The sequence below is a fragment of the Otolemur garnettii genome, unplaced genomic scaffold (assembly GCF_000181295.1).
Source record: "Otolemur garnettii isolate 467f Iridium unplaced genomic scaffold, OtoGar3 scaffold00029, whole genome shotgun sequence".
Taxonomy (NCBI): Eukaryota; Metazoa; Chordata; class Mammalia; order Primates; family Galagidae; genus Otolemur; species Otolemur garnettii.
Window position 1 is genome coordinate 7,006,587 of NW_003852424.1, and position 23,414 is coordinate 7,030,000.

The 23,414-nt window shown below is 40.3% G+C and overlaps 1 protein-coding gene across 4 annotated transcripts in view; it reads right to left on the reverse strand.

Annotated features, from left to right (window-relative positions):
- The window catches only part of MCTP2 (multiple C2 and transmembrane domain containing 2), a 183,726-nt gene that overhangs the window by 128,836 nt on the left and 31,476 nt on the right, over positions 1-23,414 (reverse strand). For 2 of the 4 annotated variants that reach the window (XM_012804444.2, XM_003788814.3), the window contains exons 4-8: positions 16,154-16,296; positions 15,310-15,386; positions 14,646-14,757; positions 10,650-10,685; positions 213-377 (exon numbers count right to left, since the gene is read on the reverse strand). In XM_012804444.2, the coding sequence (XP_012659898.1) occupies positions 213-377; positions 10,650-10,685; positions 14,646-14,757; positions 15,310-15,386; positions 16,154-16,296 (533 nt within the window). Of the gene's footprint in view, positions 1-212; positions 743-2,430; positions 2,559-10,649; positions 10,686-14,645; positions 14,758-15,309; positions 15,387-16,153; positions 16,297-23,414 lie in introns of those variants that run through there. The other 2 variants (XM_023512681.1, XM_023512682.1) reach the window with 2 other exon arrangements.

Below are 23,414 nucleotides of genomic sequence, written 5' to 3' on the forward strand. Positions count from 1 at the left end.
AGTAAATTATACTAAGCAATCAAAACAATACCCACATTAATTGATCGCTTCTATACAATTATTTTGTTTTCTGGGAGACTCCTTAATACAATTAGGAGGGCTAAATAAAAATTACTTCTATTCTTGAGAAATTGAAAATGGTAACAATTTTTTTTTAATTCTTTTCTTACTCTTAAAGATAGTGTTCTCCATATGGAATCTGTTGAACTTACCTTACTTTTATATCTCTGATCTCCCAGTTTTAACTGGACAAATATCTCTGTCACGTTTCCTCCTGAGACATTCTTCCCTTCTAACAAAGTTATACTGATAATCCCGTTCCACAGTTGGTTCTTCCTCAAGGACTCTGAGAGTCGTAGGTTACGTATCAAAGAGGACTAAAACAAAAAATAAAGATGACATATCAACTTGCTGATAATTCTTGAGAGTGGCTTTGGTGATCATAAGAATTCCAGTTTTCAGTATTTGATTTAAAAAGTCCCTCCCTGCTTGGTAAAAAGGGTTACTCTTCCTTGGTTTTGCAAACCTGCAGTCACAGCTATGAGACTTTCTTCTTGAGTACCGGACTTGCAATAATACAGTCAAGAATACAAGCAACACTGTGATTTGGCACTGGCCTGCACTCCCACCCACTGTGCTCTTTGGTAGAAATCCTCAAACTGGGCCTTTAGCTATTTTAATAGTATGAAGGAAAGAAAGGCATTCTGGGAAACAGAGATATAAGAGGCACTGCTTTGCAAGGAAATAAAATATTCCTGGGCATATAGAAACAGTAGCTTTGAATTTATCCTTCACATTGAAAACGTGCCTACTTCCCTTCATTCCTTGGGCTACTGTTAATACTGAAAGGCCAACACTACCATGAGATGCACCAGCTCCAGACAGCAGCCTGTCCAGATGAGTTTTGCAGATGTGAGGGGTGGTATGCACCACGGAGCAGGGTGTGTAAAGTACATCTCAGAGTGCCTATGACCCCGTAGGGGTTCATTAACTGTTAACTTGGATATTTGTGTTCTTTTTTTATTTTTATTTTTTTTTTTTATTAAATCATAAACACATAGATCATCTATACACGAATGCATTTACGGGGTAAAACGTACTGATTTCATATAGAATTAGGAGCGTTTACATCACACTGGTTAATAGAAACCTCATCTCGTTTACTTAATTATTGTGTTAAGACATTTATACTCTATACTTAATACATCTGACAAGTACCCTTGCATTATGCACCATCGGTGTGATCCCACCGTTCACCTCTCCCTTGATCTGACCTCTCTTGTAAAAAAGGCAGACACCCTCATTACTGAATTATAAATGGAACATCCACACTTTATTTTTAATTTCTATTGTGTAAATTTTGCAATAGACACAAAGATGAAGAAAACATCATAGTAAATCTCCATGTAATTTTCACCAGATTCAATATTTTGCCAGTCTCCTTTCGCCTATCCCTTCATTATCTTTTCTGGCTGAAATACTTGAAAGCAAAATCCACATTTGTTTTTACGTAACCAGCACCTCATGATCACACATGACAAAATTAACTGTACTTCCCTTAATAACTCAACACCTCATGCATGTTTACATTCAGCCATGCATTTTTCTGGCTAGCGTGACTGAGGGACCCACACAGCCCTTTGGCTGCCCTGAGCTGGCAGAGTTCACTTATGTTCTCCACTTAGTAGGAGAAACGGCATGAGCATAGACTTCTGCCTTTGAAGGAGAAATAAACGGGCTGCCGAATATAAATGGTGCGAAGTATCACAGCAAAGCAATGAATTTCTGACGCTATATATTCATTCCTGTCATCTGCTCGTGATACTTTCTAGATCATTTAGACACCAATTTACCTGGACACCAGTTAGTCTCCATTTATAACATATGATATGTCTGACCATATTAATTACATACTAACATATCTCATCACACCCACATCACTCCACCAACTCTTACTAAATGGTGCAACAATGCCATTCCAGGAGTTTTGTTGATTGTTTTGTGATGACCTCAGGCGGAATACATTTAAGAACTATACATTCCCAAACTTCCTATCTATGTTGCTTTTCTCTTGAAACACACACACACAGTTTTGGGGTACCAAGACACAGCAGGGTGGGCAAATGTGGAAGGAATTAATTTACAAAAGAAAAAAGTCCCTCTCCTCTTGTAAACATGAATTTTTTCCTTTACTCTCATACATACCCCCCACAGACACATTTATACACTTACATATACACATGTAAGATAGAACACAATCAATAATTAAGGTTTATAAAATAGATAAGCAACTTTATATTTGTTAAAAACAACATACAGCATCACAACAGACATATCCATGTACATGCGTATGCATATGTAGACGTATAAGCATATGTAGATATTCCTAACACATTTTATAGCTTAAGTACACAGGCTGAAAACTTCTACCTTCAGAACAAAAATGAGACTTTGATTCATGGACCTGCCACGATTCCTCCTTTGGCTTTTCTGCTTTTCTTCCCCTTCAAGTTTGACTCGCCAACCAACAAGCTAAAGTATGACCTGTCCCATGGCCATGCTTCAAAGTTCCGACAGATATATTCCTCCCTAAACACTGCAACTATTTCACAATCCTTTTTATAAAAAAGGGAGTAATGTCCACACAGGATCAAAGGGCATCCTACAGTCTGGCAATTGCCTAAGAAAAATGGCAGCACGTCCATGAAATATGCCCTAAAATAATTTTGCGGCTTGGTATGTCCTAATTTCAGATTGGATGTTTATCTTGGAAAGGCTTCTATCTAACTTGTCCATAAAAAAAGCCTCACTTAGCTCTCTGAGCTCTGTGGAAATGGAATCCAAAGCTGGTTATTAAGGGGGCCTGGAGATGGGTTCCATATGGCGGAACAGCATGGGAGGGCAAGGCTGAGGCCCGTATCAGGCGCGGCTTGGCTGGAGCTCCTGATCTACCCATGGACACTCGTTGCATTACACCAGAACATCTGGATTATTGCTTGTAATGTCCCTGGGAAATATCCACTTTCCATCAAAGCTTTTATCTATCTCAGTCGGACTTTGAACATTTTAGTATTTAACGCAGTCATGTTTGATCTGATGGACTTGTTCTTTGCTGTCCAAGATTCTCCCCAACCCCCTCCTAAAGGCAGTGCGGGACAAGTATTTATTGCAGAGTTCACAGATAGAAAAGAACACAAGACCTTTATTCTATTTATTTCAGCCTAAATATTTCTGCAAAACCTACTATAAGGTTATCTCCAAAATAAAGTTTCGTCTGTGAGTCATAAATTGGGGGTGCTTTTAAGAAGTTTCTTAATGACTTTATCATTTCTCTTCCACCCCTGATAAGCCTGATGAGGTTCAAGACAGAGAGCCTGTGTTGGGGGGCAGGCCCTGGGCACTCTGCTGCCGAGCTGGCCTCTCAAAATCTTCTGCACTCTTCAAACACGGCCTTCCCCCCACAATAAATCGACTCATCTGCACTCACTCAGTTCACTGAATAGCTTAGGTTTTCATGTCTGTGTCCAAGCCTATAAGTGAAATTTGTCATCTTAATGCATCCTGGAATGTGAAAGGAGAGAAGGAAATGATCCGTGGAAGGGAAAGGCCACCCCACCTGAAATGAGACAAACACCCAGAGATGGCGCAAAGTTTCTGGGTCCTGACCCTCATCCCTTAGCAGGCATAAGAGAGCAAATATAGTACGTCGGGTTTTGTTATTGTTCTCCTTCCTCCCAAAGGATCGGAACCCGTTTGCCATTTCTATGTTGATCCCTTCATGTGCTCTCTTCTTCAGCCCCACCCCACCAACTCCACACTCCTAAACAGTGACTTCCACCTCAAACACACACCTTAGTTGTAAGCAGTGAAAACACAGTGTGGTGTTCAGCTGGTGAATATGTTGACTTTAGTAAAATTGAGATAGCTTTGAAAATATCAGTTTACTTCTAGGTCACAACACTCACAGAGCCCAAGCAGGAAAGGAAGAAACTCCGAACTGAGACCGAAATTATACGCAGTGGATCCAAACCTGGCGAGCATCCTCAGGAGTTCTTCATACAGGTTACAGACTCTTAAAACAGGGCATGGACTGTCAGAGCCTGGGACTACTGCTTGGTGACATGTGTCAAGGATTTTGGCCCTGGGCAAGCTGGGAGACAGTGATGTGAATTCCAGGATCTAGTTTTCTTGGTGTGGCTGCAAAGGAAAACCTAGGGATGATGGGCAGGTCAGCTCGGTGCCTCCCATCTGTCCCAAGCCAGGACGAGTGGCAGAGAGGTCAGAAGTAAAGGAATACTAAAAGGACAGCATGATACAGGAGCTGGGGCCACAGCCTGCAGCCCTCGAAAGCAGGTCACCTTTAGTGATGCCATGCTCTGGATCTGAAATAGCTGACTGATACCTATGGGCAATTACCCAAACCACTCCTTTGCATATAATACAATACCTACCCACTCCAAATAATAATAATAATAATAATAAAACCCAAATATCAAACAATAAGAGGGAAGCAAGAAAAAGGTGCCTGCCAGGTGCCAAATATAGCACAGGCACTTTATATATTATCTCAGCGACAGAAGTGTAAACACATCAGCGTTCCCACATTGCCAAGCCATTCTCCTTAGATTCCTATTGATTACTTTTCCTCAGTCACCATGAGAAAGTAAGTAGTCAATGGAAATAAATGCATGGGAAAAAGCCAACTAGCTTTGTCAGAAAAATGACTAGGAAAAGCCAGAGTCCAACTATATTGACCACTGCTTTGAAAAACTAAGAGAAAGCATTCCACATGTAAAAGGTTTCACGGAAATATTCCTTTCAAGTTTTGTCAACATGTAAAACTACTGCTCCTTGTCATCAGTTTTTATAGCAGAACATGAAAAGATCCGTGCATCCTACAACAGGCTCCCAGCAAAGAGCCTCCGCCAGCTCCTTCATGTCATCTGAAGAGGGTTCTGCAGACACAAATTCTTCTAAAACTACACGCGTATCTGCATAAGGATATGAAGAAAACTTTTTAAATTTCCCACATGTAGATGAAAGATGAGATTTACATTTGCACATGAAAACTTCACAGTGCTAAGGACAGGAATAATCTTTGTGTATAAAAGCATTGCTATTAAATTTAATATTTTTTAATTATAAGGGAATATCCATGTTTGTACTTAACAAAAAATAGATGGAGAAGACAAAAGAAAAATAAAGACTGTCAAATGACCCAATGACTCCAGAGTTTAGGACCAAGAAGATTCTTCTAATGCTTTTTCTACTGTCAAAAACCAACACGGAGAAGAAATGAAGGCCACGTGATTCAACAAGATTTTCAAGGAAGCTCGAAGGTTACTACTATGCTCATACGCACCAGTATTTGAAATCTAGTACTTAATTCATTCGTGTCATCCTGCTAGCCATCACATCTCCGTTTCATTTTTCTATGACTCTCTTTCACCCAAAAGCATCCCCAGGCAGGCTGTGAGTAGAGACGAGGGCAGAGCTCGGGTCGCAGAAGTTTCTGCACCTGCAGGGCTGCACCTCAGTCTGCTTCTGTTTAGCACCGTGGGCACCTCCCTGGACTCACCTTAATCCCAACCTTCTCCCATCACCTAAGGTCAGTAGCAGAGCTACTGGCCTGTAAGGCTTCTCTGTCCCCCCACCCCCAGCATCCTCCTTCATCCTCTAGTCCTTTCAGTGGCTCTCAAACTCAAAGATGTTTGAGAATCACCTAGGGAGCTTCTGAAAAGACAGCTGGGCCTCATTCCCAGAGTTTCTGATTGGAGAGGTCTAAGATGGGGGCCAAGAAGTTTCATTTCTAACAATTTCTAGCTGTTGCTGGTTCGGGGGGACACCCTGAAAACTTAATTGTTTGGAGCCCTATAATAAATCTGGAGCTCTTGCTGTATGCCACATCATTTAACCCTGAAATGTTTCAATTCATTTCCTCTTCCTGCTCATTTGGTAAGATTCACTCCAGATTCACTAACGATTCGCCTTCTTTCTCTGAAAGCTTCCTCTGAGCCCAGCATTCAGTTCACCTTGCCCACCTCCAAAGGCCAGGAGACTCTCAGCACACCCTCAAAACCCCTACCAGTCTTCAGTTCTGAGAGCTTAATTCTTGTTTGTATCCAAGGCCAGAATTCCTACCATTTAAGAGTGTGTGCTCAAGGAGTGGTATTTGGGCAAAACTGAGAGAGATCTAATGACATGTTAAGGAAGACAGTGCCTCTGTTCCTCTGGCCTCAGGGTGCACACCAGCTTTGATAGTTCCAATAACTTGGTGGCCTCACTTTCACATGGCTGCAAGCTCCAGAAAAGAGGGAACCACCTAGAGGTCATTCTTCTCAGGCTAATGCTGACCTAGACTTCATAAACAAGGCAGAAGGATGGAGGTTCAAACATTCAGCAGTGAAGCAGTGCCGTGCCACATCTCCATTGACTGATTGACAGATAGATGTACCTGATAAAATCTGATAAAATGCAGGGTATCCCAAAGATGACCCTACATACGGAAAATGAGAAAATTGCAGCTAAAAGTATCTTTATTTACAAAATTTTCATTAAAATTTAAAAATAAAAAAGGTGGCCAACATGTAAAAAATATTTCCTAAGTATTTTATAAATTTCTGTAGCTAGAAATAGATAATACAGACGTAAGTTATACAGATGAGCAACATTAGATCATGAAAGGCCGGCAGACAGAGACAGGTATGCAGATAAATGTGCCTGTTTTTTTTTTTTTTTTTTTTGAGACAGAGCCTCAAGCTGTCCCCCTGGGTAGAGTGCCGCGGCATTACAGCTCACAGCAACCTCCAACTCCTGGGCTCAAGCGAGTCTCCTGCCTCCACCTCCTAAGTAGCTGGGACCACAGGCGCCTGCCACAACGCCCGGCTATTTTTTGGTTGCAGCCGTCATTGTTGTTTGGCGGGTCCGGGCTGGGGATTCGAACCCGCCACCTTAGGTGTACGTGGCTGGCGCCTTAGCCGGTTGAGCTATAGGAGCCGAGCCAAATGTGCCTGTTTTAAGTGTGAGATTCTCTAACCCCTTTGAGTTTAGCCAAGAAAATAAAAAGGTAAAAGGCATTGCTCTGAATTTAGTTAAGAATGAGTGAAAATGAAAAAGAGAAAACCAAAATGCGTTTTATTGATTGGAACCATACCGTCTAAATGAGCCTTATCTCCTCTTGCATGAAGGTTTTGCTTGTACTGCCTTCCGGGGCCTACACCGAAGACAGACATGTGTGTTCAATTACAGAAAGATGTGCAGGGAGACGTGCATTCACCCAGAAGGTGGGAGGAGAGGCATCTCTTCTAGTTTGAGTAACTCCTTTTCAACCCAAAGCTGTATAACTATACACAAAGCAATCCTAAAACTTCTTGCTTTCCACCTGAGCTCTGGTGACAGAGCAGCTCATTTAGGATAGGTAGATAGATAGGTAGGTAGATAGAGAGACAGACAGACACACAGAGCAATGGAGCTTCCCCCCTAAGTCTGTGGCCATCCTCTTTCAATTTATGTTCTCCCCTGTCAAACCAGCCTGTGTCAATTCCTCTGCCAGCTGATGGGGGACCTAAAAATGTAGCCTGCGGAGATCAGCCTCTGCAATAACCAAGAAGAACTGAAACAAGAATATGGCCCCAGATTGGCACCACTAGCCAACTGATTTCAGTTGGGCAATGAAGCGGTGGTGCCCTGGTACAGGCCCCTGGTACAGGCCCCTGGTACAGGCCCCTGGTACAGGCCCCTGGTACAGGCCCCGCCTCTCCCTTTCTTACACTGCTGACACACTGAGGCAGAAAACAGTGGTGCAAAGATGGGCACCGGAGGAGTGCACACGTCTCTCCATGAAGACTCATCTAAAGTAAACACAATTCATAACTAAAGAGCCACTGTCAGCAGACACGGCACTGACACATCCCCCCCAATGGAAAGCAGGGTTGTGTGTTGGTGGTGGGAGGAGTACGTGTGCACACATGTGGGTCAACATCCCGAATACAGCTGGTGATTTATCAGCTCCATTTTTATAACTGCTTTTCCCCTCCATTTGACTATTTGATATGATGGAAGTAACTGCTGTTAATTGCTTTTAAATCTCTATAACTGTCACATGTATCAGAAAAGAGAGAAGTAGGAAACAAATCTATTCACATCAAAATTCTGTACAGTAAATACAACTAAATAATAGCAAATAAAAGTAGTTATCCAGCCCAGGCCCTACGAAATCAAATTCCCAAGCCGTGTTTAAATGCTCATTTTAAAATGCTCTTGGGTGAAATCTAAACCTGTTTTCAAAGGCACTTTCTATGTACTTACTACATTGGCGTCTAGGCCTAGATAGTAAGCAGAGTGTGCCAAGGTTCCGCCGTTCAGGAACCTTTTGGATGGTGCAAAATTATAAAGTCACAGTGTTAAGAAGAAATTAACTAAATAAAGTTAAGTTATTATAAGAAAAAGATCGAGGTAAAAAGTCCGTGCTATTTTAGATGGAATAAGTTCCTTAAGCTAAGTAATCTTCTTTATGTCAAACCATTACATAATGTTAAGTATAAGACAGAAATCATACAAAGGAATCTCACAGTTTAGAAATACCAAGAGCTAGACTGAACAGCACATTTTGACTACTATTAAAAAGGGTTAATCACAGTGTCTATAAACTTTCCACGTGACTCACTCTCAGAAACCAAAACTAGAAGCCATTCACTTTTCTCTTTAAAACTGCCTCTTCCCAAAAGCAAAAAGCCGACATAACAATGGCAATTCTTCAGCAATACAGAACTTGCCTGTCTCAAATCCAATAACAAATATCTTTCAAAGAACTTTATTCATCTATGATTCTATTAAACATAGATACTAGGTTTGGGCATATGTAACACAACCCTAAGCCCCGTACACTGATGTCAAAATTCTAGAAACAATGATGGGGAGGGAAAAAAAAAAAAAAAAAAAAACACACAACACTGACAACAGCTCCGTTCCAAGACACAACTCTGCAGTATCCACATAAATACTGCTCTCTGGGATCCTCTGTTCCCTTCATATTTTTGATATCTTTATCCGGGCCGTCAACATTTCTTCTATCCCTGTTCATTCCTTGGGCCATTCTTCCATAACCTCTCCTGTCCTCCCCAGACTCCCATATTCCCCAAGCTCACAATTTTTCTTTCTAGCCTTTATGTTCTTCCACAAACTGCCAGTGCTCTTCCACAGACCAAAGCTCCCTAACTAAAGATGGTTATTGATGTACAGGACCAGTGTTTTAGTGCAGCAGCAGAATCAATAAACGAGGAAATACTGCTTTGTCAGGCTTCACCAAGGCATGCCGGGAGACTTTACTGCTCTGGGTGGTTACAGCAGAAACTCTTAATCCGGGAGCGGAGTGGGGCCTCTCTTCTCTGCTGAGAAATGATGTTCTTCTACCCTCTAGTGACTACAAAGGAATAAGGCAAAAGTGGGAGGAATTTTTGAGACAGCTCAATGTCAGTATTTATTATCTTTTAATTTGGGAACCAAGTGATACAGGGTATCTTATCGCAGCTCTTTTAAAGTATTCAAAATGGAAAGATGAATACTTTGGTAAGTATGAGTCAGAACTCTGATTCCTGGGGGGGTTATAAAAGCAAGATTTGGAAAGTTCGTCTCTCTACCTAGGCGACTAGAACCCATTAGATTAAAATTCAGTCTCTCTCTCTGTCTCCTACTGTCCCTCTGAATCAATCTGTCTCTTTCTCACACACAAGCACCCCTATTGAGCTGGAGATGTCCCTTGTATCAAACTCCCTATTTTACAGGGAAATAAGCACCCGAGGTATAATAGGATTGTAAAATTGAGCTTGTACGCGTGTGCGCGAGTATGCACGTCCAGAGATGGTTCACGCATCCTCTTCTGAGGACGCACACCACTATCATCACCGCTTTGCAGAAACTGAACTGGAAAAAAAAAGAGTCTGAAAAATAACAGCAATTAATTTTTATTGATCCTTTCTCTTTAAAAAGTAGCAGGGCTGCTAAATTAAATTATAAATTCTTGTTTGGTTTATTTTTACACTAATTTTCACATGCAATCATTTAAGTTTCAACGTGCTAATTTAATAACTTGGTAAATTAATAATGCATTACTACACTGTTTTATAAAGTAGACAGTATTATAGGATTGCTGAAAAGATACTAAGAATGTAAAAAAATCACCAGCACTTCATGAAGAAATCATTCAAGTATCTTTTGCCAAAAATGTAATAAATGGTGTTTTCAGAACCTATAAAAGGGGCATGAAATTTAACACACATTCCTCTTAATCTTTTCATTGCCCCTATAACACCAATGCTAGTTTCCATCTAGGAGTAAATAACTTCCTAAAGGACTAAAGCTAACCATGCTAAGCTCTAAATAATCCAAGCTTAATGAAGTGTAACATTCTAACATGGCCAATACATATACAATGTCACCACTAAAGCAAGTGTCAGTTCAGACATCTGGCTACACCCCATATTAAATAGTACTTTTAAAGGCAGGTTGTCTTCTTCCTATTCATAACAGCAGTAAGAAAAAAAATGCCATGACATATAAAGGTCAGAAAACATCAATTGCGCATACATTTGTGTTTGCTAAAAGATGAAGTTTTTAACCAAATGATCAAAAGAAAAAGCAAGTATACTTACCTTACTGGCACTTAACCGCTTCCGATTTGACCAACGCTGAGGATTGAGTCCACGGAGTTTTGAAAATGGCAAAATGAAACAGAGAGTAACAGAATCGTTAGCAATGTAATCCTATTACAATAGATGGTGTACATGACATTCAGATAACTAGCACCCACACTCTGTGATTACAGAGAAACCACAGTTAAGCAGAAAACCAGAACCAAAGAAAAAAAGATATCTATTGTGGATATTAGTAGTTGTGTTACATCATTTTCTCAAATATTCAGTATGAAAAGGCAATGGCTCCCTGTTCAATTCTCAGGAATATATTTTTTAAATTACCTTAAAACACTATAATTTTCTCTCTCCAAGAAAGGCAGAAAGACTTCTCCTACTTGAAATGTTCAGAGATTATTGCAAAAATATTTCCGAAATTCCTGACCAATGTTAGTTTATGTTTACGTTTCCATGCTAGAAAAAGGACTTCCAATTATTTTCACTGATTAAATCTCCATATTCAAAATCATAGGGAAAAAAATCTGAATCATTATTGTACAATTAAGAAAAATGGGTTAATACAGCACTGAGAGAAGGAAGCAAACATTTTCTGAGCAGCAAGAAACTTCATCCCTGATCCTTTTTGATCTTGAACTTGAGATGCTAAGGCTGTTGAATTTCACCTACAAATTCTCCCCTAGCAAAATCCTCTCATCACTCCTATCACGCTTTGGTATTATCACAAAGCTCTACTCTGGCTGGTTAACCAGCTAACCAGTTGTTACAACTGGGATACACTGGGGAGATTACAGCTCAATATGAACCTAATTGAGCACACCACATTTACTATTATGCTTAGGGAAAAAAATACCTTCAGGTAAATAACCTCTCCACGTTGCTGGTAACTTTCCTCAATAAATTTGAAACCAGAAAATACAGTCTTCAGAGGAAATCCACTTACATTTCATTGACTAGTAACTAGAAATATTGGTGCAGAAATGAATGGGAAATAGTCTCCATTCATAACACTTTCCCTGGTGAAATCGTGAGTTTAACATTCATACGTGGCAGAGTTGCATGTACTACCACCTGGGTATTAGAACCTGGTGGTTTTATTTTTAAATGTTTTCCCAACAAAATGATAGGTATTTTCACCAAAAACAAACTGATTACCTTCTTATACGATGCAAAGGGCTATTTAGAGCCCTTTGACATATAAAAACCTTTTAAATTTTCACAATTATTCAATTATTATATACAAAACAAACAGATAAAGAAATGAAAATGACTATTAACTATTCACCTACTACCACGCCACCAACTATCATGTATTCAGAGTCTCTACCCAGCTCCAAGTACCACATTCGATAATCTCAGTCTTCACAACCCGATAAAACAGACAGACACTCTGGGTAGTCCCATTTGGGACATAAGGAAATTACAGGTGATTAAGTTAAATTCTTCTGTAAATTTCACCAGATCACTGGTGCAACTAGGATTCAAACCCCAGCTGACAGAGCACATAATTTTAACTACAATCTTATTTTTATCAAAAAAAAAAAAAGTAAGCTTGTCAGCCAGTGTCTCCCCTTCTGCCCGCTCCACGCTGAGATACATTTAAATCCCTAAATGTGATCATAAATTAATACACATTTTGCACATGCTAAGATTTTTGTCAACTTGGTTCCAAAGCAACAAACACTGCCTCAGTGATGGAAAAGAAATGGGTAGAAAACTGAGGATTTAAACTGAAATCTCCCCATCATAGTTTAAGTGGAAAGGGAATGGCTAGGCAAACCACAGGGCTCTTTTTAAGGCAGTGAAACAATTTTGTATGGTATTATAACAATGGAAAAAATAAAATGGAAATTAATAAACAAATTATCTCAATTAAATAATTTATGGATTTTTCAGTCTCAAGTGCTAGTCTAGCTCACTTAAAATCCCAGCATATAAAACTCAATGAAAAGAGCAAATGTTTTCTGGTATCTATTTTACGCGAAGGGCCCACACTATCCACTAAAGTGAACGGCCACACATAGCTCGGAATAAAGTACTCCTCTATCAGTTTTGTTTGATCGAATATGACATAAACACAAAAAGAAAACTACCAATCAGAGCAAATGAGAACAAGTAGGGTTTTCTATATTATAATATCCCCATAAAAGTATACATGAAATAAATACATTGCACACTAGGTCTCTGCCAGACAAAGAACAAAGAAAATAAGAGCAGACACGAGTGAGCAGACAGTCTGCACAGAGCTAAGTGATGTCAACACACAGGTGAGGACTCCAACTAAATAAGCTGAGAACAGCAGCGACTCTTTGGACTCTGAAAAGATACTCTTTGAGATGTGTTACAAAAGCAAATCCAAGCTGCATCGAGTACTCATCACTCTGCAATGGGAAATAACCTGAGAGTAAAATGGTGTGACTTTAAAACTCCACAGGCCGGCAAATATTTAAATATATTTAATGGCGCCAATGTTGCTGCTAAGAATAACCTAATACACTACAGAAAACGTCACGAGGGCAGTCACTTAAATAGGCAGTTATTTTCATGGGCAAATTATCCAGCTTTACAAACCCCACTTAAATATAGAAGACGTTTTAGAATGTATCAGCTGGCAGGTGTTCAACCCTGTGGCAAATGACACGTTTTTGCCTTGCATGTTATTTTGACCTGGCAGCCAGTTCCACTAGCCGGTCACCTAGTATACCCATTGACGATGAATCCAGAGGTATAGATGTGTTGGTAATAATGTCAAGACTAAAAAGAAAAATCCCTCTATCATACAGGATGGGAAAAAATTAATTTTCAACATCAGTTGAAGACATTTTAACATCAAACTGTCCATGTTATGATGGTCTCAGATATTAATAGTGCTACTATTTTATTCATTTACTATCAAGTAATTTCACATAGGGAAGGCATTCAAATTAAAAACAACATTTATTTTCTTGGTCATTTGGCAAATGCAAAGCCACACTGCAGTTTTCCTCCCTCTTTAGGGAACTTCTGTCAGTTTACCAGCAAATCACTCGGATGTTCACCATGGAACAAGTTACAATTCAAAGCGTAAGCGTTGTCAAAATGCAGGCTGTTCTCGTCGGGCCCACAGCCTCAATTCAGGAAGAATTACTAGAAGACTAGTTTATAAACGGGCTTCCTATGTTCATACTGGATTCTGTGCTGAATTATAATGCATCACATACTTTTTCAAAGAGGTATTTTAGTTGACTTTAAAAGCACATTTTAAATAAGTTATGATCAAAGATCCTTTATGTTGTCATTTTAATTATTGGAATTACAAGGTAAAATTCCTAAAGATTGATTTGTATCCACATTTTTGCTCATGAGAACAGAGTCTGACCATCTTATGACAAAATCAAATCCTTCACTACTACTCAGTGTCTTCAAGAAATAGTGTATTAACTAGAAAGCTGTTATAGATGTCTCCAAGAAGTAGCATATTAGCTAGAAATTTCCACGTAATAGATCAGAGAACATTAAAATTTGTAGCTTTCTGGAAGCATCCCAGTGGAAAACTTGCTAGAAAAAAGTGAAAAAGAAAAAAATAAGAAAGCAGAATGCTGGAGATGGACATTTAAGAACCTCGATAATATACAAGGCAGTAATTGAGTCCTGGAAATGCTTTTTGTAACTGAATAAGGCCCCAGTCATCTAGGACCTTAAAAAAATATTAACTAGAAGCCTTAACACTTAGAAAACATATATTTTAAATGATCTATTATCAGCAAACCATAAGCGGCATGTAAATTTTCGTAATAGCTATTATAACCACATCCCTAGCTAAAATGGAGATAATTCCTTAACGGATTTTCTTTTTAAAAGAGAGGATGTGCATAGCACAGATAGGTACTGTATGAAGTCTCTATAAAAGTATTTGTTTCCTCCCATAATAATTATAAAAATGTCAGTTGTCTGCTAGTCCAGCAATCGAACGACAGTTGTAAGGAAGAGTTTAAAAAGAACAAAAGATCACACACTTACGTGTCTCTTGAAATCACCCTGTTTTACTACGAGGTTCAACTTTAAGACAATCACTCCCATGTCATCTTCCAAACTGTTTGGATCTTCCAATTTTAAAATACGTTCAGTTGTTCTACAAATAAAAGGCAACAAACAATTTTAAGTCTCACGAATAACCCTGGATAGTTCTCCCAAGGCAGCAGGAGCTTAAGGTAAAAGTCTCCGACTTCTGAATAAATACAAGGCTTCTTAAATACAAGGCTAAAAAAGCACCAAATTTAATGAAAATAAACCAGACGGATTCAGGCAGAGAAACCATTTGGCATTGTTTAATTCAACAGTTAGTTAACTGATCCCCCTGTCCTATAGTCCAGATAAAATTTAAATACTTGTTTTAATTTTAAGTCAGGTTAGTGAAACTGAATATTAACAAATGACAGTACAAAATCCCATCCACGTTTTAGAATACATTATAAAATATTTAACATCTGACTAATATATTTGGCACCTGAAAAGCAAAAATCTTAGAAAACATATTGAGAGTTATAACAACACTGCAAAGCATGCTTTCATTCATTTGGAGATGTTGTTTTTGGTCATTTGCTTTGTACGAGCACTGTGTAAACATTATCTTGAGTTCCCTCTACAAGGCTCTAGTAACAGTTACTAGGTCACAGTACAGTACCTGTTAAGCTCAAGATCACTGAGAAGGATAAACGCAGAACCCATGAAGTCAGATGTGGTTAAATCCCGATCATATACCTACAAGCGGACAGAGGTCAGGAAAGCATGAATATGGAAAACCAACAGTTTATCAAATTATCAACAAATGCAATAGGCTGGGAATTTTGAAATCAATCCTGCAGCCCTTGAAATACTTTGCACAGCACGAAGAGAAATTTAGCCAAGCCTATATTCAGGACAAAATTATTCAATCTGTCTATGTTGCCTACTATGGCCAAGCGAAAAAATACTTGTAAGGCATTACTTCTTTGCATTAAAATGCTATGGACAATGGACCACTCTCTGTAGTTTAAATGGCCTCTCATTAAAATTTAGTATTTTCCACAGTCAGCAGATCTGCCAATTAAATAGAAATTTGCTACATATTCCATGGCAATCCCATTCGGCACTCAACTCATGCAGTTTTAATCCAGATGTTGGAGCAATTGATGCTTACAACCAGTAGCTTAAAGCTCTATTAAGTATAAAGTTATCCCTAATGAGAAAGGCTTTAGCACTTGTCACCAGTGCACCACCAGTAATAATTCTTCCACGTTCAGTAAATTTAAATACAGTCAATGGAGATATCATTTTCACTCTGATTTTTAGGAGAGCTTATCTCACTGATTTGAGAAAAACAGACGGTTTTGACAAACCGTATAAAGCATTCCTTCTATATTAATATTTGTAATAACCTAGTCCTACAGAATAAAAGAATTTACTCAAGTTCACATTTTAAGAGGGCATAAATAACTGCTGAGAAATGTTTTTAATAAGAAGCAGATCTGAAAGCCATCTGTGATTACCTTCACACGCAGCTTCTGATCGAGGCTTTGTATTGGTAGTACAACTATCTCATCCCAAACTGGGTTCAAGTTCTTATAGATGACTTTACTTTTGTATAGCGTCTTCCCATTCAGCTTAAATTTCACATAGGGGTCACTTGTACCTTTAAAAGAAAAGGAGAACAGAGCTAAATTTTAAAAATCACCTAAAAGCCTGGGGTCTCCATTAAACAGACTAATGTCTCCCTGCACAGAGATCTAAGGCCTCAGAGGTGCGAGGAGAGAGGGAGAAGGGAAGCCATTTGGGATAAGTGAATGATTCTTTTTTTTTTTGCCTTCAGTGGTAGAATATAAACGGACTCCTTGAGCTTTGTCTGTTTTGTTTCATTGTGGGCAGGTCACCTCCACTCAGAAAGATTTCAAGAAATAAAATCCACCAGCACCAGCCAACAATGTCAGAAGTCCTGGGGAGAAGCCCGCCCCACTTAGGAGTGGCCGCCAGTCAGTGAAAAGGGAAAGAAACCAGTTTCAAACATTTAGCCAGATGGCTGATTCAACAGAATCCTGTACTCGAAAATACCTCACAATAAATCAATCTCTGGACTCACTGCCTCAAAAGATGGCAGGAGGGGGCGAAGACTGAGAATGGGGGTGTAGAGATTAAAGCGACGAAGTTGCCTTTCTTTGCTGTCCCCCTGCACCTGCACTAGAGCAGGGAACATTCTCTCGCCCCCTCCAGCTGAACTGCACACATCAGCCGGGCCCTGGGCCGGCCTCAGAGCTGACACCGCTGACCTGCCCGGCTCCTCCCTGAGCGCTTTGAAAGAGATGCCAAAAGAAATGAATAATGTCCCTCCAGCCGCTACGCCCAGAGCAAAAAGAAGGACCGATGGCAAACCCGCCTCCACACTTTCTAGATCAATGGAAGCAAAAAACACCCACAAACATGACACAGGAATTAGGTAGTGCGCTTGTGTGTTACACACATGTGTGCATCGTCATACGGGGCCCGGGACCTGCCTGTTCATTAACGCCCAGTAAGCGGGGAGCAGGGGAGGCACAAATGAATACACAGCAGTGGGGGAGAAATGAAGGCCAGCTGGTAATGCTCCAAAGAAAGCAAACAGCCTAATCTGGGGAGTTACGATGTTACACGTCCCCATTAACTTTGAGACATAGCACTGTGGACACATAAACAGGGATGAGCCATCTATGCTGTCCACTGATGCATCCCCAGTGCCCTGGACAGTGCCCAAGACAGACCCCCAGAAGATTCACAGAAATGAATTTCTCATATTCAAGTCAAGCTGATATAGTCTAAGAATATGATATCAAAAATTAATTAAGCCACTCTGTCACCAATATTTACCGAAACACTAAACCTCTTCAGTCTTTCATTTTCTCCAGCTCCTTTGTGTTTTTCTTTAGCATCAGTCCTGCAAATTACTGAAAGATGAATGAATCATCGCCCATGACCTGGAATTATCATCACCAGAAAGTGCAATGACCACTGTCTGAAAGCCTTAACAGATCAACTCAGGCACAGTGAGTAAGCCTCCCAGGAGTGGTAGCGTATGAACTTTAAACAAAGAAATTAAATAAAATACAAATATACACATATCTAACGCTCACATTCTAAGTTTGGCAACATGGGGTTAGACATCCAGCAGTCTTAAAATTTGGACGCACACACATGCACCATGTTCCTCGGGAATTCTGAGAGGGGCAGTGAAGATAAATGCATTTCGAGCCCTTCAGTGGGACGTTCACCAGTGAGCCAGCAATCTGCCCACTCCCTCCCTTTACAGTGGAAGGGAACACCTGTGGCCAATCAGACTTCAACAGTCACTCAGACTTTTATATATATAAACATATATATACACACACACATATATATAAAGTGGGGGGAAACTATAATAAAAAGAGGCCTTTAATTAAATGAAATTGCCACTCTGGGATCAGGCCTTCATGCTTGTCAGCCTACTCTCAAAATAAACATCTCAAACTCGGCCCCGGCAGTGTCACTTTCTCACAGGCAAGGCATGCTGGGTAATCCCCAGGCATCTTGACAGCTACATAATGTTCAAACTGTTTCACGGGTGAATGGCGGCAGTGGCGTGCAAGAAAATATTAATGTCTGGAATTAATAGAAAAAGGGACCAGGGTTTACAAAGCCAAACAAGGAAAGAGGGTGTCAAGTGAGTACGGCGTTAATTGTTAGGGAAAATTTGAGAAAGGGGGTGGGGGGGCACATTGTGATCTCTCTCTAAGCCTAAGTGCCTGACTGTCAGGGAAGTGACATCTCAACTAGGCAGGTTCTGAAAGGGGGTCAGCTGCTCAGGAATGCAACTCCCAGATTATACAAATGATGAGATGACACCTGAATGGGTGGACTTTAACCTTTTCCACCGGGAGCTTGGCACACAATGGGGCTCTTGTGGTAGCCGGTGCTCGGGGAGGGGAAAGCAGCCAGGAGCCCAGAGAGGAAGGACGCCTCCCATCCCGGGGCTGCCACCGACTCTGCCATGTGGACCTGACAGAGGGACACGACCTCAGGCTGAGACTATCATGCATAAAGAATCGATGGCCCCAGTATCCAGTATCCTGCTCTGTCCTGAATACACCCTGGTTGAACTACATGCTGACGCATACTAACAGTCAGTCATGGGGCCTGCAAAAGCTACTCTGGCTCCCCCTCCTAACAACCGCGTGTGACAGTCCATGCTTATGCCCATGCCCGGGTCGTCTCTTGACACTGGGCCTGTCAGGCACGCTATTAATAACATGGCACAAACAGCCCTTTCCAAGCACGGCTCTGTGCTGTGCACTCTGCTCCCAATGGGCAGTGGCATCCCATAAACGCAACACAAGGTCTGAGAGGGAGGGGGACAAACAGAACTGAGCTTGGGAGCTGGGGGGGCTCACAGGTGGGAGAGATCAGCTCCAGCTGGGGGATCTGCGAGGGAGTACTGCAGATGGGTGGATCAGAACACGGGGGGCGGGGTGGGGGGGTGGGAGCAAGGTCATTCCATTCCATTCCAGTAGGAGGCGCTGATGCTGAGAGGTTGGGAGAGAAGGAGACCCCCCCCCCACCAAAGGACTACAGTGGTGTCAGAGCAAGCAAGCACTTCAATCTCCCAGAGATTAAGGGACAAAAATAGAATAGAAAATAAAGTTTAGGCTCGGCGCCTATAGCTCAACCGGCTAAGGCGCCAGCCACGTACACCTAAGGTGGCGGGTTCGAATCCCCAGCCCGGGCCCGCCAAACAACTATGATGGCTGCAACCAAATAAAAAAAAAAAAAAAGCCAGGCGTTGTGGCGGGCGTCTGTGGTCCCAGCTACTTGGGAGGCGGAGGCAGGAGACTCGCTTGAGCCCAGGAGTTGGAGGTTGCTGTGAGCTGTAATGCCACGGCACTCTACCCAGGGGGACAGCTTGAGGCTCTGTCTCAAAAAAAAAAAAAAAAAAAAAAAAAAAAAAAAGTTAAAAACCAAGGTCAAAGCAAAAAACAAAGAACCCGAAAAAAAAAAAAAAAAAAAAAAAAAAAAAAAAAAAACTTAGCTGTTATTCTGTAAGAAATACAGTTGTATTATTTTCCTGTCCTGTATTACTTTATTAATTATTATTATTATTTTAAGTAATGTACAGGTCAGATGTAGTGGTCACATGTATAAGCCTGGCCCTCTAGGAGGCCAAGGCAGGGGGATTGCTTGAGCCAGGAGTTTGAGATCAGTCTGAACAAGAGAGATACATCATCTCAACTAAAAATAAGAAAAAAACTAACTGGGCATTGTGGTGGGTGCCTGTGGTCCCAGTCACTTGGGAGGCTGAGGCAAAAGGATCACTTGAACACAAGACTTTGATGTTGCTGTGAGCTATGATGATGCCACAGCATTCAACCCCAGGTGACAGAGTACGACTTTCCTTTTCTCGAGGAGAAAGAGAAAAAGAAGAGAAAAAAAGAAAAAAGGAAAGAAAAATATACTCACAACTCTGAAAAGGATGAAATGAATAGTTAGATTTCCAGCCTAGCACTTCTCCCTGATTCACATTTGTCTAAGGTACCTGCCATCAATAGTTTCTTGGGCATTTTACAGGATAAAAATATAGGAATTGTTTTTAACGGATCGTATGCTTCCACAATTAACATACCTTGGAGCTCTCTGTTCACACCAGCCGTGGAGACACACTTTTTTTTTTAACTGAATAAATTTTCATTGTAGTGTGTCAATCTATTTAACTGGTCACTAAATAATGAATATTTACAACATTTCCAATTCTTTTTGAACTTGTACAAGCAACCCTGCAATAAGCATCCTTGTAGAACCATCTTGGAATTCATAAGTCATCCTACTCAGTGGGAATTTTTAATATTAGAACTCTTAGGAAATGCCCATGAAGGGCTCCCGGCTTGCCTTGTGCTTACAGATTTAAAAGAGCCCTTCATTACAGAAATCAGCTGCTGACTGTAAATCTTGTCACGATTTGTTTAGACTTAACGTTATTTCTGGTAATATATTATTTTAATTTTTGTTTAGTCAAATTTACCAAGGTTTTATTTATGGCTTTATAGTGTAATATCCTGCTTAGAGCAATTTTCTCACACGATTCGGAATTAATTCAGCAATGGTCCCCCACACACACACACTGATTTTGTGGTGGGTTTTTTTTTTTTCTTTCTTTTTTTAACACTTAGATCTTTGCCCATCTGGAATTATTTTAGTATGAAGAGGCAGGGAAATTCAGGTTCACTCACAAGCAGGAGGGTAAAATGAGCAGAGCCAGGTTTTAGAAGTATCAATCTGGCAGCAGCTTATAATTTAGAATTGAGCCCTGAAGAGGCTGACACGAGGAAACTCGGGGGCTGTGATGACACAGCAGCAGAGCGTCGAGGGCTGAGGAGAAAGCTGGGCCCAGACCTCAGGAAGCTCCTCTCAGGGTTTCCCTAACTGTGATCCGCAGAACGTCACCTCCAGAGATGCTCCGCTGCGTGGACTGGAAGGGGTCTGTTATTTTAAACCACCAGGAACTGTCACAGTGTAGAGTAGCATATTAAACTCTGCTAAGACATGCAGTGAAGACAAATCATAAAAACAACTTAAAACTTTTTCACTCCGCATTTCACAAAATTATTTAAATATAGAAAACATTTACTTGGACCACCTTTGAACATAATATTAAATTCCACCAACCAAAGCGCCTGGAAGGTACGATTTATGCCCAGAGGTGCTAATATGCATGGGAGATGGATTATAAATATTTGATGAATGAATGACTAAACTTTGAAGTTAGATGGACATGGCGGATTAAAATCCCAGACCTTCCTTTTAGTAACTGTATAACCTTGGGCAATTTGCTCAATTTCTTTATGCCATCCTATCTTCACTTGTGACACAGCAAAGTACCCAGCTCAGAGGATTATCTTGAGAACTGAATGAACCCAAATACTTCAAGGAGAGCAGGCTGCAGCCATTTTCCAAGAATGCCTCACTGTAAGTGCCACTATAAAAGAGGAGAGGGCAGGACGTGTATGTAGCACTAATTAAATATCCGTTCTCTGTATTTTAATTGTCCAAGATAATGCACCCTGCAGATTTTTTTCTATACTGTTCCTTCTATTGCCATCCTGTAAAGTATATAATTTATCTCATCCTCTCATTAGTGAATAGAAATTTCTTATCTTCTCTACTCACAGGGATGCCGTGTGATTTGGGAAAATTTCTATGCAGCAGTTTGAAAGGAGAAAGCTAGATAAAAACTAAAAATCACCAAGTCCTCCTAAGTACCAGCTACCTCGTTCACTACAGTTATAAAGTTACTCATTCAGGATTTCAGAGCACTCTGGAGCAATATTTGATTAAAATAACAGGCAGCCTGGTGAGGGCATGACAACTCGAGTCTATCATCAGGCACGAGTTGCCAAGAACCATAGGATTTGAAGATTTTTGTCCTCCTGGTGTTTTATTTATCATCTTTAGGAACTGTTTTCCACCTTGAGAATGTTATGAAGAAGATGACCAGTATCCGTAGACGTAAACAGAAATAAATACTATCATACTGAATGGCTCGAGAACCACGGTAATGTGAAAATCAAATACATCTATAAGGGGCTCGAATGGCAAACAACTTATCTCTGCGTTTCATGCTATAATTCAGGGCTATGGTAGAAAGCACAGTATTTCAAGATGCACTAAGAACTCCTACTATCTAGAGAAGCTTACTATGCTACACACACTTAGGCAGTGTACGCTGGGGCACGCACACACTGGCACGCACACACTGGCACGCACACACTCACATCCTTTTCACAAAACAGCACTGGCCTATCTACAGTATTATATACCTGTTTTGTTTGGTCAATAAGACATTATTCTTCCATGCCCATAAATGTATTTCTGCAACTCAGTTCAATTGTTGCTTATGTATGTGCCTGTGCATACATCACACATACACAAAACAATGTCATATACATTTTTCAACATTAGAATTCCTGTGTACACTTAGGAATACACACTTGAGCGGTGTTGGGTACTCTCAAAGTCCTCATTTAACCACTATGCCCATAACAAAATTGCACAGGTACCCCATAAATTTTTACCGAAAAGAAAACCTAGCATTCTTAATTTGAACTAAACCTTTATTGCCACATACATAAAAGCATTATTTTAAAGAAAAGCCTACTTATTTGCTATCGCCAAAGCATGCTTGCCAAATTATACCAATTAGTCATCCAGTTTCTCCAAAGGAAAGGTCATCTTAAGCTAAAAAAGCTTTCTAATTAAATGTATTTCTCAAAGCAGCTGTTGGTTCACAAAAGGAAATTATCACCACATTCATACTAAGTTGCATTTTGTAATAACTTTCTTAAGGAAAGCTTAAAAGTTTAGATTCCAGTCAACAATTATTTACCAGGTTTTTTGGTGGAACTGAGCTACATAGATGAGCTCAGACCGCATAAACAGTATTTTAAAACACATAAAAAATATAAATTTGCCTTTTTACTTATCCTCTAGTATAAGAATAGTAAGCGACGTTCTATTTATAAACACACATTTAGAGTCTTCTGAATACGTACGTATATTTAGAACCTTTTCTCCTGGCAAGAAAAAGAACTAAGTCTGGGATACATTTATGTGGGATCCATAAGTTGACTTTTTTTTTTGATGCTGGCTAAATAAAAGATTTTCTGGGAGGGGCTTCAGCGGGAGCGTGGGATGAGTTTTGAACAGGTGCTGCTGCCCTCTAGTGGTCAGGGTGAGCTATCCAGATCAAGTAATGTCTTC